A 15,120-nucleotide genomic window follows, 5' to 3' on the forward strand; every position below is an offset into this window, starting at 1 on the left:
ATTGTTTAATCATAGCGTGTATGTAATTCTCTGTAGGGCTTCCCTCTCCTAATAGAATCCCTTTGTTCCATGATGAAACTGAGGAAAATCTGGGGGGGAAACGCCTTTATATTGATACTCAGAAGACTTAATTTGATGATCAAGACAATCTGCTAGTAATATTTGATTGACATGTGGCCAATTTTGTTTCACCTGTTACCTACCCTTCCCTACCTTTACTAACTTTTGAATCAAATCCCAGATATCACATCATTCTTCTGAAAACAAAACAGATAAAGGAATTCCCTCGAAAATGGTCTCATTGTGGAGTTCATTATTTATGCTAAGATGTACCAAATATATCATTGTTCCGTTAAGACATTTTTGCTTTCTAGGAACTTAACACTCCCAAACCCAGTTCAAGCCTGAGCATTTCCTCCCAGTTCTTGGATTCAAAATGATGTTACTTAAATACTTAAGTAACTCTTTCTTCTAGCACAAACTCAAATAAATATCAAACTTTGTGTGTCTGGTAGTAGCACATTTATTTCTATGGCTCTTTTAGCTTAGAAAATCTGCTTTGAATTTACTTCAGAAGTTAGTAGCTTAGCAGCAAGGAGGTGGGAAATCATACTGAGTCACACAGGCTGAAATCTATATTGTATTTATTTGGACGGTTTCCCCATCGTTATTCGTAAACCCTCATTGCGTGAAGAGAGCATCTTTGTTCAGTTAACTTTTGATTTTTCACATTTTCAGTCCTGGAATTGAGTCTATTTTTCCATGTACACTTAAGAGTACTTTTGGAAAATGTTAACTGCATATCTTAATTGTGGTTATTGTGGTTTTGAAATCTCTAGGATTTGGGGAACCTGAAAATACTATGTACAGATAACATTTTTTTAAAAAAAGAAGAAAAGTAGAAGCACTTAAATTCTGCACTTGAAGAGACAGATTCCTCTCCTAGATTTTGAGAGGTGAGAATTATAATGCAATAAAGTTTATATAGTTCTATCCTCCAGTTGTCTCATAGTGCTCTACAGCCTAAATCTGGAAGGTCATATGTCAACAAAAAGACCTGACATACTCTCAAAAAGTGGAGACATTAGTGTTCTTAACAGCAAGCAACAAACAGTTCTCTAAGTAGGTATTGGAAAAATAAATTGAAAAATTTCTAGGCTCTGTAGGTAGTATGTTTCCAATTGTAAGCAATCTTAAATTTGGAAATCTGACATGGTTTCAGAGAAATATAATTAAGTAGATTACACAGAAAATGAGAGTAACCTGCATTTGGATCTTCATTTTTACATAGCTGATTGGCTAATTTTCTTTTGCCATGTAATCCTGGGTGTTGATTGCCAAGAATGACGATTTTTTTTTTTAGTAATTTAGACCACTTGTCTTTAGGGGAGTCTTAAACTGAATATTCTTTCAACTAGGAAATGTACTTTATCAGGAGTATATTTGAGTTATATATTGTATTGGTCTTCATGACACCATCCCTTTTAAGTTATTTTTCCAATTTTTTGTGATTGTTGTTAAAAAATCTGTGACATGTATATTGACACTTTTCCTTTTTAGACCAAATTGGTTAAAATCTAAAACTAGATGAGGGAAATATTTATTTTTATGTGGTAGTTTAGACATGTCTGTTAACTTCTGACATGTATTTGAATGTTAGCCAAAACATTGCTAATCTTAATGTTAGCAGTAATACACTTCTTACTTTATCACTGACATTTATTACAGTAACCACGGAAATATCTAGTACATTTGGAGGCTACAGTATGGTGGCTAAAGGAACTATACGTACTATTCATTCATTCATGCGTTCTGAACCATGGATTATTTAATCACCTAACAACCCATGAGATATAAGTACTATTATCTCTGTTTTATAGATGAGAAAACAGAAGTAGAGAGGTTAAGTAACTCACCCAGGCTCACCAGGCCAGCATGTGATAATGCCTGCTAAAACCCAGGCTGTCTAATTTTTGAGTTTATACTCTTAATCATTATTTTTATTTTAACTCAGCCATATATACAATAGGATTAAAAATTCATTTTGGTCCACTTTTGTGAACAGAAGACCCTACACACAAGTCTTGGTTATGTTTATTACAGTGAAAAAAAGGGGGGAAAATGTGATCAAACTCTGAGTTGAGGTTAGTAGTGCCTCTGATGCTTCCAGGTTTCCTGGGGTAGAGCGGCCAGGCTTGGAGTTGATCCTCCTTACTTACCACAAACTATCCTACTTTCCCCAAGGTAAGTGTTGCTCCTTGTACAGTTAAGGCACCTCATGACAAAAATGTCACCTTAACTCTCTGAGCAGGTTTACTTTGGCACTATTTAACCGACATTTGTTTTGACTGTTCTGAGTTTACAATTAGGCCTTACCTTCTATAAATTGGCAGCTTTCTAGGAACTGGGAAGTTTTTGTTTTATGAGGGTCTTCAAGTAGTGGTCAGTTATGGCATTGTACAGTATTTAGGTGAAGATGTAGATGAACCCTTATTTCAGTTTCATTTTGCTTTTTGTGATCAAATGATTTATTAAATCTGAGTTGGAAAGTGTTAGAAAATTTTTCTGACTGTAGTCAACCTTTGATTATCTTTGCCCATGTAGTAAGAAATAACAGTTTATATAAGCTTAAGATAATTTCTGTTTTGTTTGGATTTCTTTTAAACATACCTATTTCCATATTAGTGGAGTGATTATTCAGGCATTCAAATGAAAAATCTGAAGCCATATTGATGAGAAAGAGATGGGAGATTATCCTGTTTCCATATCTGACTCTCATGTTTTACATTAAGCAGCAACCTAAGCAGAGCCTACGGCCCTGTGGGCAGTGATTGAGTAATTTAGTTTGCAAAGCTTGTCTTTGATAATAGCTGCATTGGGAGTTAGCAGCCTAAGAAAACTTAAACAAAGAAAAAGGCTATAGCAAAAGTATCAGCAAAGGAGTTGATAAGTGATAACATCAATGGTATTGAAACTGATTTGCATAGATAACGCCTTTCCTTGCCTGGTCCTAGGCTTGTGTATAATAATAAGCTGACTGTATTTGATTGCAAAAAAGGAGCATATTTTAAGTACTCAGCTTAATAAATCACTAAGTGATGAATGCTCTTACAGGATTGAATGCTCTTTATTAGAAGGAATTCTTTCTTATTCTGATTTGATAACCATCTAATTTTATTATCATCTCCTGCTACTTTAACTTCCAAAGCAATATTTAGATTAAAATATATTTTCATTTGATTTTTGTAAGGTATGTGAATGGCCATGCAAAAAAACATTATGAAGATGCACAAATACCCTTAACCAACCATAAGAAATCAGAAAAGCAAGAAAAAGCTCAGCACACAGTGTGTATGGATTGCAGTAGCTACAGTACATACTGGTAAGTGTTAATATTATCTGAAAATGATACTCCTTTACTATGTGTGCGCAGGCGTTTTCTCGTCTTCCTCGCTCTTTCCCCTCCCCGCAGTCTCTAAGCCAGTGGGGGCTGCCATTACTGCCTGTTAGCCCTGTTGGCATTCACAGAGGACTGGGGCTGTCGGGAAGGCCTGTCCTTATTCATTCGGATGTAAATTTGCATTGCCCTTTCAACCTCTAGGTCTCCTCTTCTTTCCCATCCCACTAAGCTTCAGGGAAGTGAAAAGTATTTGTTGTTGTTCATTATAATTCCTTTTTCTTTTTCTTGTTTTGTTTTTAATTGAAGAATAATATGATAATATGATAATATTATTACAGTATGATAAAAACCCACATTCCTACTGGCCAGTTAACGTTTTGTTATATAATCTTAATTTTTTAACTTCTTTGTTTAAAACATTATCTTGACAGTCTCACCTGTCCCAACACAGTTCCACTCTCCTCTTCTACTCTGTAGATAAACATCAAGAATTTTGTGTGTAGCCTTTCAGGCTAATTTTTTTTTAAGTGTCACATCCTTTAAAAGGATATTGGAGGCCCTGTTCTCTCTTTGTAATATACTATACATGTCTGTTTCATATAAATGACAATAAAGTAAGAATTCTTCTGACTACTTTGAACAGGTTATTCAGGTCCCAAGTGATGTTTCACAATCCATATCCATTCAGTATGCTCAAAGAGTCTGTATTTTACAGTTTTAACTTCGGCGTGAAGCGAAAATTATGAATAGTTCTTTATGGTTTTAATCATTTTACTGAATTCGAAAGGTTTTTGACATTGAAAGGAAAAAAAAAAAGCCATTTAAAGGAGCCCTCTTATTTTTGTTTTTGTTTTTGCCATATAGCCCTCAAATGTTACGTGAAGGCAATACTGGGCAGGGATGGGGATTTAAAGTCCAAATATTGCTTTTGATTCACACTTTCTACTGAAGTTGTGTGCTAATCCTTTCTACATTATCCTTAGCTGCTTATGGTATTGTAGAAAGGTGTCCCCTCAAAAGGAAGAAAAAAAGGTCAGTGGCTTACCAAGTTTACAGGTTTAACATTATTTCGCTGTGGCTATTGAATAAAACATTGTAACGTTTAGTCCTGTAGATCACTAGTATTTCAGTGATCCTTTGTGTGGAAGATGTCCGGACGTGGAAGAGAGACAAGTTGGAGGTAGATGAAGACACATCAGTAAAAGTGAAAATCGTGGGAAGATTTTCTGAGCCTAGTGCCCAGTTTATTATTATTTGCTCTCATAAAACACTCCTTCCTCCAAAAATCAAGCATCAGCCAAGCTGTTAAAGTGTCTTCGTTAGTTTCCCCCCCTTTCCCTCAGGACACTTATATACTAGAATGACACAGCTATCTAATTGATAGAACCCTGTGTTTCTGTAAGGTTGTAAAGTATTTCTCTTTAAACAGCAGGAATTAAGGTCATTCTTGAGGTATCTGTCTCACAGTCATCATTGCAGGTCATGTCAACCTGTATGCACCAGATGCTGAAAACGTTCATTCTTCTTGACTTTTAGTTAGCAATGTGCATGAAATGTTTAATGGGGAAATTTGGAAATACAATTAAATCTCTGTGTGCAGTGGGTTTTCTTGCTGTTGGTAAGATTATGAGGAAAGAGTAACTCTTTGAGGAAATTTAAAGAATTCTCATGGAATTTTCTTAATGGAGTGGATTTATATTCGTAGGTCTCTTTAAAAATATAGACTGTATACTTTAATGTCTTTGTATATTGCATTTTAGAGGAATACCTTTATTAACTAGGACCGGAATTTAATTTGCTTTATATTGGTATAGTATGCTAAAGTACAAGTCATTTCACGGCTGAATTGGAATTAAATGGCAGATCTTGGACCTTGGGGGAATGAATATACACCATGGCAGGGGTTTCTTGGCCAGTTGCCAGTCTTTTGTGTGAAGTTATACAGAGCCGCAAGTGTGTGGACTCCGAGAGCTTCTGAAATGCAGGAAGGGAGCTGCAGCTGGTCACATAACCATCTCATTTGTGGGTTTAGAACAAAATGCCAGGGAATCATCCTGTAGCGTTATACTGACAGCCTAAAAGGAAACTGTGATAGTAGTAAGCTGATGAAGCTGTAGTTTAAATTAACATTTTCCCCACACCTCACTGTGATTAAGAAACAAAAAAGGATTTCTTCTTCTGTATGCGGGGTGTGTGTGTGTGTGTGTGATTTTCCAGTGCACCTTAGTAATTTCACTTCAGTTTGTAAATTTTCCTTGTATATAAATTTCTTGTGGTTAGACTAATTGGTTTACTTTAGAGGTGTATTAGGTTTAACCTAATTGATTATTAATTATTATGCTTGTAGTCAAAATATTTTGACTGTAGCTAATGTTAAGGCTCCTTTTCCATGTGCTCTGTCCTCTGAAGAAGTTGAAACATGCTCTGAGGCTTACAGTTTTTCTATCCTTATTTTCCCTTTTCCAAGTATCCCTGCCTTGTCCTGTCTTTGCATATCCTTTATGAGGTTATCATTGAGCACTCCCCCCTCCCCCAACTAGCTCCAGTTGTAGCTGGATGTAATGTCCCCTAAACTCAGAGTCCTTGGGATACTTATAATTTCCTGCTGCATGTTAGTTATTTGTAAATGTCCTTGGGGACCGCAGGAACCATATGTCAGATCTTTGTATCGTCCACAGTACTCAGTGTCTGGTGCCGAGTAGGCAGTAGATGTTTGAAAGGCTGAATTTTGTTAACTATTTTCCAAAAATGGGGAAGGTTATACCAAATCTATACTATTGTGCCCTCCTGATCCTTTTGGAGGACTGAAGAGCTGCAGAACCTTTTTCCTGAAGAAGACTCAAATCACAGCATATGTGAGCTATTCCATTTACCTCCCGAGAGGGGCACCCTTGTAGAGCAGGTCCTTCCACTTCTGATATAAACTGGGCGTCCAGGAGAAGCACATATTAACCAAGCAGAACATAAAACGGGTCATTATTTCAAAAGAGGGAGAGAATCATTTTGGTTGGACACAAACCCACTCCTTTAGGAGACAAATGAAGATTTTAATAAAAATGAAAATCTTAAGATTTTCACACAAGGGCAAGTGTTCAGATTATTGTGTGTTCAGTAATATTTCCTTTCCTCCTACCGCAGATTCCCTCCCCCAGTTAATACAAATGGAATTGTATGTGGTATACATTATTGTATCAAAAAAAAAAGGATTAAAATTGATTGAGAAAAACAAAGATTAAAATTAGGAACTTTTATTTGACTTCTTATGTAGATAGACATTTGGAGTTAATAGATTTAAAATACTGAACAGATAATTTTTAACATCTGACATAGTCTTGTCAACTTATCAACAACAGCTGAATTTCTGAGAATTCAAAAATATGAAAGGAGTATTAAAACTAAATTACTAGGGCTTCCCTCGTGGCGCAGTGGTTGAGAGTCTGCCTGCCAATGCAGGGGACACGGGTTCGAGCCCTGGTCTGGGAAGATCCCACATGCCGCGGAGCAACTAGGCCCGTGAGCCACTATTACTGAGCGTGCGCGTCTGGAGCCTGTGCTCCGCAACAAGAGAGGCCACGATAGTGAGAGGGCCGTGCACCGCGATGAAGAGTGGCCCCCGCTTGCCGCAACTAGAGAAGGCCCTCGCACAGAAACGAAGACCCAACACAGCCATAAATAAATAAATAAATAAATAACCCCCCCCCCAAAAATTCCTTCTAAAAAAAAAAAAAAAACTAAATTACTAGAATTTTTCCTTCCTGGCAGGGTAATGTTTTAAAGCACTCCTTAAAACAAAGAAATATTATGAAATGTGAGTCATTCATTTGTCTAGAAAAAAGACTTGTATTTTAGATTTTAAACACCTATAATAAATAGCAGTTTTAATTAAAACTAATAAAAATAAAGCTTTTATTTGTGGGTTTAAATGGATGCTGAATCATTTTCAAAGGCAGTTGTGATTAAAAATTAAAAAGGGGAAGATCTTTTGTTGACTATCCTTATAAACTTTTTGGGCACAAATTTTCAGTGTTGTAAAGATTAGAGAACAGGAAGAATTTTGTTTATTTAAAAACAGTATTTTGAAGTTTTATTAAAAAGAAACTTTTTAGCACGTGGTCTGAAAACAAAAGGCTCTTTCTTAATAAGCTGGTACTTGCCTGCTTTTAACAAAGGAAATGAGTTTTCTCTGCAAGTATTCTAATTTTCCAAAATTGGCTTAGTTGATGGCTGTGCATTAGAATTGAATAAAAGAGAATTTAAAAATAAGCTTGTTTTCTAAAAGAGTTCTTTGGATTTAACTTTTCTTGGTTTGAAATAGATGAAGTCACTGGAATATCAGCTTTTTTGGTTTTGTTTTGTTTTTTGTTTTCTGTAACTATATCTGTCATTTATAATAAAACTGGAGGTCAAAGTTTACTCTAGGTGTCATATTATGATGTTATCTATTATACAAGGGAATGAAAAGGAATTTAAAACTTGATCGATTTGCCATTGCCCTTTCTTGAGGGGTACTTTTTGCATTACAGTTTTTTGATTTTGTTTCTTTGGTATTAGTATTATACATGACTTACTGTATAAAGATTGCCTTACAGCTAGTAGATTAAAGGACTTGTTCCTTTACTGTTGCGTAAAAAAATCAGGTTCATTTGTATGTTGATTGCTTCGTTTCACGTGGGTGAAGAATGATTTGGTCTGGGAATATTTTCTTAGTGCTTCAAGAATATGATGTGGAGACTTGTGACTTGGGTAGCTTCAATAGCACTTACAACAGGAATGGAAAAAGCTTTAGAATTTTAAAGCTGAGAAAGAGAGAGAGATTTTCTTTGTTTTGAGTGTGACATCTGCGCCATATAATATGGTAGCAGTTGAGCAATTAAAAGTGGCTAGTAGGACTGAGGAATTGAATGTTTTATTTTATTTTAATGATTATGTTTAAATTGCCACATGTACTGGTAGCTACTATAGCAGACAGTGTAGCCTCACACGATTAAAATTTAACATTGAGTATATTAATATTATGAAACTTTAAAAACCTTAAGACAAAAATCTGATAGAAACTCCAAAAAGAAAATAAGTCAATTTCACTAACTAAAATAGTTGTAAATAAGTATAACTTAAAGCAAATCTAACCCAATAAAATGTGTCAAAAAGAAAAATTATGTAATTACTGAGTTAATTTCACTAGTCTGCCAACATATTCATTTTAAAGGGAATCCCAGATTATTGTATCATTAGAAGCAAAAATACATTTATAAATAAGCCATTTCTGATTTTTAAAAAACTAATAACATTGAAATAAAAGGAAACTATTAAAATATGATAGTCCCCCCCAAAGAAAGCAAACATCATATGCAAATTGATGAAACACTAAAGCTATTTCCATTAACATGAGAAACAAGACAAATACTTCCTATCATCATTTACATCATCGTCACTATTATTAAACATTGCTTTGGCAGTTCTAGCCATTGAAATAAGACAGAATAGGTAAATTGTTGGTATAAATATTAGAAAAGAACAAATTATTTCTGCTTTCAAATTATATAATGCTGAGAAAACTCCGGGGGACTTTAGTAGAAAACAACAAGTAGAATTAATAATTAATTTTGAGATGGTGATACATAATAAATATACAGAAACTAATAGCTTTCTCTTCATTAGCAGTCATTAGTTAAAAATGGAAATGACCAAACAAAAACACAAACATTCAACATAATGACAAAAATTATAAACTAAATCTAGGAATAAGTATTACAGAAAGACACAAAGCAAAGATATGGATCCTTTGTGAAGAAAACTTGACATTGTAAACAATTCCTTTCCCCCTCAAATTTTTACCTTCAAAAGTTTTCCTGGAGACAGGGTCTGATGAACATGATGGTCCTCGAACATAATGTGCACGACATCCAAAAAAATCAAAATAGCGGATATGTTACTTTTATTCAATACATAAATATTCATTGAGAACCAGCTGTATGTTAGGGACCTAGTCTTTAGTGCAGTGGTCTCTAAAATAATGCACTTGAAGGTATGGGAGGAAAATAGCAGAACTTTTATTAAAACTTTTTATCTGGCAAAAAAGCATTGGCAAATATTTAAAATACCTACTGCCAGTGGTGTGTAGACTAGGTGGTTGTGTGTCATGAACCACACACGGAGTGTCCTGAATCAGCGTCACGTGTGGCGTCCTCACCCTTGTTCACTTTTAGCATTGTGCAGTATGTTACGGTGTTTGTCTGCCTAGTTACATGGATTTATTTAATTTTACCAAGAATCAACCCTCTTCAAATGGATACACATTTTAAAAGATTTTTTATGAGAAAAAATCCTCCAAGATAATAACAGTAACAATAGTAACACAAATACTGGTGAACAAGGAAAAGGTAAGCTGACATACACTCCTACTCTGAGCTCATCAAATACATTACAAAGTAAAAATATTGGCTATCTAATAAAAACACAGACTAATCAGATCTGATAAGTTGGACAGAAAGTTTGAGACTGTGTGAAGTATGAATTTATATCCATTATCATTAATGTCAAACCTCACCCTATGTATGTATTATACTCTGAGATACTAGTTTAATAATGGTATGAAGACATTTAAAAAGTTTATTTCATTTCTAGCTCATTCTTCTAAAATTTTTCTTTTTTTATACTATATGCATATTAATTTAGATTTACTTGCATATATAATTAGTACAAACGTGTAAATGTGTTGGGGGTGATGGATGCTCAGTTTTGTGGCTTATTTTTTATCTGATTAGGAGCCATTGAAAATAATTTGAAGATTTCGTCTTAGTGGACTGGTGTTTTTCCTTTTATAATTAGAGAGGGCATGAGGCGCAGGGTGGAAATAGGAAGGAAACAAGTGTTTCTAAAATTAGAATTTTTAAAAGGAGGTAAACCCACATTAAATTTTAGGACGAGAAAATGATTGAGCCATGCTGCATGTTTTAGTTTTTGGAGAATGGGGAAAAAGTACAGATAGGGATGACCAAGTAAGGAATATTTTTTGCTGTTAAACAAGTGAATGGTGCTACATGGAAAATACTGAGGGAGGGTAAGGGAGTTGGTGGTGTATGGAATGAAAGCCTAATTCTAAATGTAAAGCAGGTAACACTGAAGTGAAAGGGAAGATTGGGAGGGAAAGATGAGAGAGAAGAAAATTTAGGTAAGGTCGACATTGCAGGGACCATCAAATACTATAGCTTAATTCGTCTACAGATATCTATGCATTTGAAAGCCACTGTATTTGGGTCGGGCGGACGGGGATATCATACCAAAGGAAATAACCAAGGTTTAGAATAAAATATTAGTTGAGATAGAGGAGGAAAAAGATGGGTTTGGGGGAGATTATAGAGAGAAAAATATTTAGAAAGGATTAGGCATGATTAGATGCTAGAAATTAGAAAAAATCACAATCTTAAAAATGTACACATAAGGAATCAATGTAATGAAGAAATTGGACAATTTTGCTATTTATTAGAATAAGCAGAATTTGAAATAACTTGAGCTGTGATATTATCCGTTTTTTACCAAATTATATAGTAGTATAAATAATTGGTATTTCTTATGAAAATTTGCCTGCTACCTGCTACATGTTCTTTCAGTGCAAGGTAGTAAAATTAATTGTTTATCTTCTGCTCTGAACAGCAGTATATATATAATACCCTACTCTACATTTAATCAGTTTATTAACTGTTGGCTTGAAGTACTTTAAAACTACTTTAGCGTCATATTTGGTTCAAGGAATTTGGTTTGAGACTAATTTTTACATAGCTAAGATGATATTTGTCTCAAGGTGTTAGAAGTAGAGAAAGATACCAGTACCTTCTCCTTCCCTGCCTTTTTATATCTGATTTCCTTATCTAACATCTCTAATATGTTGCCTGATATGACTTCTAAGTATTATTTTTTTGTCTTTAGTGTTCAGTTTACTTAAATTTCCTTAAACAGTTCTTTCTTTTTAGTAAATACAGAAGTAAACGTTTTCCTTGTCTGACAAGTAGTCTGTTAGAGGTAGAGCTCATCTTTACTTGAAGAATCACCTAAAATCACTAAATTTAAACTTGCTTAAGTGTTAATATAATAGCCTAAAAGTTGGTTGTGTAATATAGGTAGTTACTGGCTTTTGTTTGCTAGACATGTGAAATCCTGTTTATATGAAAAGATGCCAAAACCTGGACCTCAGCTCCAATTTCTCAGTAGAAAGAAGAAAAAGAGGAGTAGAACTTTTTATATTATTTCAGTTACGTTTTGGGAACCAGGTGTATTTTCACCTTGCAACATTTAACCATATTTTATAACAATATTTATTTCAAAGTGGGAAATGCATTCCAAGTTTCAGAGGAGCAATCTAGAAGCTTTGAAACACAGCCTACAAGTTTTGCACTTTTTTGTACTTATTCTGGTGTAATCTCCTTGAAGGGAAAACTAAGAATAGTGGCTAAATTTTATTTTTTTTCAGGTGTTAGAGGTAAGCATAATACTGACCTAATACCTTCAACACAATTGTAAACCAGGAAGAGATTTTTAGAACTTGTTTACTTTAAATCCTTCTTATTGCCTTGGGACTTCTTAGTATCAGTATTAGTGGGATAGTTTCCGGTTTGAAACCAGCAGAAACCAGCCTCTCAGCTAAAGACTAAGGTAACCAGACAACATTTAAATTCTTATTTACTTCATACTTTTGTTACTTATTTTCTTTTGACCTCTGGGCCAGGGAGGAAGAAGAAATCAGAACAGGGGATGGGGGCAGCTAGAGACGGGTGTGCTGTGAGGCAGGTGTGCTGTGAGGCAGCCCTGGTTACACAGCAAAAGGAAGCTGACATTTATTGACCCTCTACCACGTGCCAGGCGCCCCTGGACGTTTTGACCTGTGGAAGCAGGTGCTTTCCTTTTATCATTGTCATCTAATAACGCTTGTATAGTGTGGTGAATTCAGACAGGACAAAAGTTAGAATCTTAGAAGTAAATGTCCTTCATAGTGACTGTAAGAAGATCTAAAATTGACTCTTGGCAATAAGGACAATTGTGAAAACTTAAAATTTTTTAAGCCAGTGAGAACAAACTCAGCCAAAATAAAATTGATTTCTTATAGTTCATTACAGTTATATTTATTACCTTTTTATAATATTGGGTAGTATTATAGTAGAACAGCTAGTATCTTAGATATTTTCTAGGCTAGCAGTGCTGTGCAAGAGAAATAATTCATCACATATGTAATTTAAAATTTTCTAGTAGCCACATTAAAAAAGCAAATACAAACAGGTTGATTAATTTTAACTGTATATTTTATTTAACCCAGTTATCCAGAATATTATCATGTCAACATGGTAATCCATATAGAATTATTAGACATAGTTTGCATCTTTTTTTAATATGAAACCTTCAAAATCCAGTATGTATTTTACACGTACAGCACATCTCCATTCAGATGCTAACTTTTCATCAGAAATGCTTGATCTGTATTTAGTCGTAAAAATTGCAGTTAAAAATGTAGATTCCAAACACTATTAAAAATTTTCCAATAAATGAATAAAGTACCAAAAAAACCCATTTTCTTTAGTACTTGGCATCTGTTTTGACAAGACTGACTCATCTTTTTTAGAATAATTGAGTCCGAAGCAAAAGCATATCAGTCTCAAAACTGTATCTAATTTAAGTAAATCCACTAACTCTTGCAACCACTCAGTATTATCAACATCAAATTCAAAGGATCATTATATAAACTGAAAATCAACTCCAAGTTTGTCCATATCAACAAAGCATTCTTCAATTTTTCTTGTAGATTTTGCAGACAACTTACATAATGCTATTGTATTTAAAATCTTCTGTATATTTGTTCGTGTTGAAATGTGTAAAATCATTATTGATTTGTATTAGGAATAGTTTAAATTTTAACATAAATTCTCATGCCTGTCTAGCTAGGTCACAAACAAGCTTTTACTCTCTCCTTGGATCTTTAAATTTAGCTCATTCATGTGCACTGTGATATAGGTGAAAAAATGTAAATCATGCTGTGATGTTTTCTCTTTGTTCAATATTGGCAGGTGTTCCTTTTGTTTCAAGAAAATCTTGAATTAGAGTTAACAGTACAGTAAACCTTTGTAAAATTCTTCCATGACTCAAGCAGTGAACATTGGCAAAGAACATGTAGTCATTATATTCATTATCTTTGTTTCTTTTAACAGTTCCATAAACTGGTGATGAGTCAGAGCATTTGCACATGTATACTGAACAATTTTAATAACTGCATCCATGATACAGTCTACTTTAGAGCACAGATATTTTCAATATGTTAATATGCAGTGGATCAAATAAGGGAAATAATTCCATTAAATCCGGGTTTTTGATCCCACGTAGCAGGTCCTTGTCTGTCTTGATAGAAACTTTTTCCTGTCTAGCCGAAAGTGACATGTAAAAGATTAAAAAATATTTACAACATGCGGTTGATTGTTTTTAAGGTTGCAAATAGATGAAGACATTTCAATTTGGAAGTCATTTGAAACAAAACGTACGCAAAGTATTAATTGGCCATTGTCTCTTGTCTTGTAAAACTCATCTAAAGCTAAAAGTAAAAGTACTTACAATTTTCAAATGTTGAATGAATTGATCTTTAATAATGTTAGAAAGGTCTTTTATTCACTAACAATTGCTTGGTGGATCAGCTGAAGATCTTTCACTTTTTGTAAAATATCCTTTTTGATCTTTATCTCAAATTCTAAAACATAACTCCCTTAACTGAAATAATAATTTAATGTTTCATCTCTCCATCTAAAAATGGTTTTCTTTCTTGAGCAAGAATTAAAGCTATTTTAAAGCTTGCCAGAATTACAAGCTCAAATCCTTAAAATCACTAAGAAACTTCTTTGTTATACATTTCATTCTGATTTCATTGATTGTGACAAATTTCATTGATTATTTTTTGACTGTAGAGAAGCAACTTCTTATTAAATTACTATGCATTTGCTGAAAATGACTCAATATTGTCTACTTTATTATCTTAAAACTTTTTTTACACAGCTTATTAATTTGGCTCTGCTGTATTAAATCGTAATTGCCATTATTTGTAAAATTTGTGATACACCTTTTCCACTCGATTCTGCCTCATTAGTGTGCCTATGTTGTCAATTACACATTTGTGTGTAATCTTTTTTAAAAGTTCCAAACTTCATTTGGAAGTTAAATTTTTTTTTCATTGTTAGTTTTTAACCCAGAAAAATAATTTATTTATATTAATTATTAAAATAAGTATTTCAGTTCAACTACCAATTATGATTTACATAGGTATCACTGTAACTCCTGCTGTCTGCAGAAACTATTCAAATAAGCACGTTACAGCGCTTCATTATTGCATAGAAAAATAACTGAAACCTTCTGTTGACATAAACTAGACTGGTGATACGCTTATGTGTGATCCTGGAAATGACACGTGCACCCACACTGTGCACTGCAGTACATCTTATATGATGTCATAATAAAAGTGAAATATAGTTTTACCAAAACCATAAAGTATTTAATGGAAATATATTTTATACTGCCTTAGTTAAATAAAATTTTATGTCAGTTAAAATTTTAAAAGATTAAAATGCATTTCCTCAGTTGCGTTAGTCACATTAGGACAGCTGTAGAGTCTAGAGAAACTTATTCACTTTAATGGTGAACATTCAAAGAGATGAAGCAACTAGACCCAGTTAAGTCAGATTAGTTCAGAATGG

General features: G+C 33.9%; 1 protein-coding gene and 1 long non-coding RNA gene across 7 annotated transcripts in view; one reads left to right on the forward strand and one right to left on the reverse strand.

Moving 5' to 3' along the window:
- Positions 1-15,120, forward strand: part of USP3 (ubiquitin specific peptidase 3) — a 222,414-nt gene that overhangs the window by 149,591 nt on the left and 57,703 nt on the right. For 4 of the 5 annotated variants that reach the window (XM_082446768.1, XM_082446767.1, XM_082446766.1 and 1 more), the window contains one exon: positions 3,251-3,382. In XM_082446768.1, the coding sequence (XP_082302894.1) occupies positions 3,354-3,382 (29 nt within the window). In that variant the 5' untranslated portion in view covers positions 3,251-3,353. Of the gene's footprint in view, positions 1-839; positions 957-3,250; positions 3,383-15,120 lie in introns of those variants that run through there. The other variant, XM_082446770.1, reaches the window with a different exon arrangement.
- LOC309654326 overlaps positions 7,137-15,120 on the reverse strand; it is a 76,352-nt gene continuing 68,368 nt past the window's right edge. For both annotated transcript variants that reach the window (XR_014260143.1, XR_014260144.1), the window contains one exon: positions 7,137-13,802. This is a non-coding gene — a long non-coding RNA (uncharacterized lncRNA). The remainder of the gene's footprint in view (positions 13,803-15,120) is intronic.

Source organism: Balaenoptera physalus (genome assembly GCF_965194825.1).
Source record: "Balaenoptera physalus genome assembly, chromosome: 2".
NCBI lineage: Eukaryota > Metazoa > Chordata > Mammalia > Artiodactyla > Balaenopteridae > Balaenoptera > Balaenoptera physalus.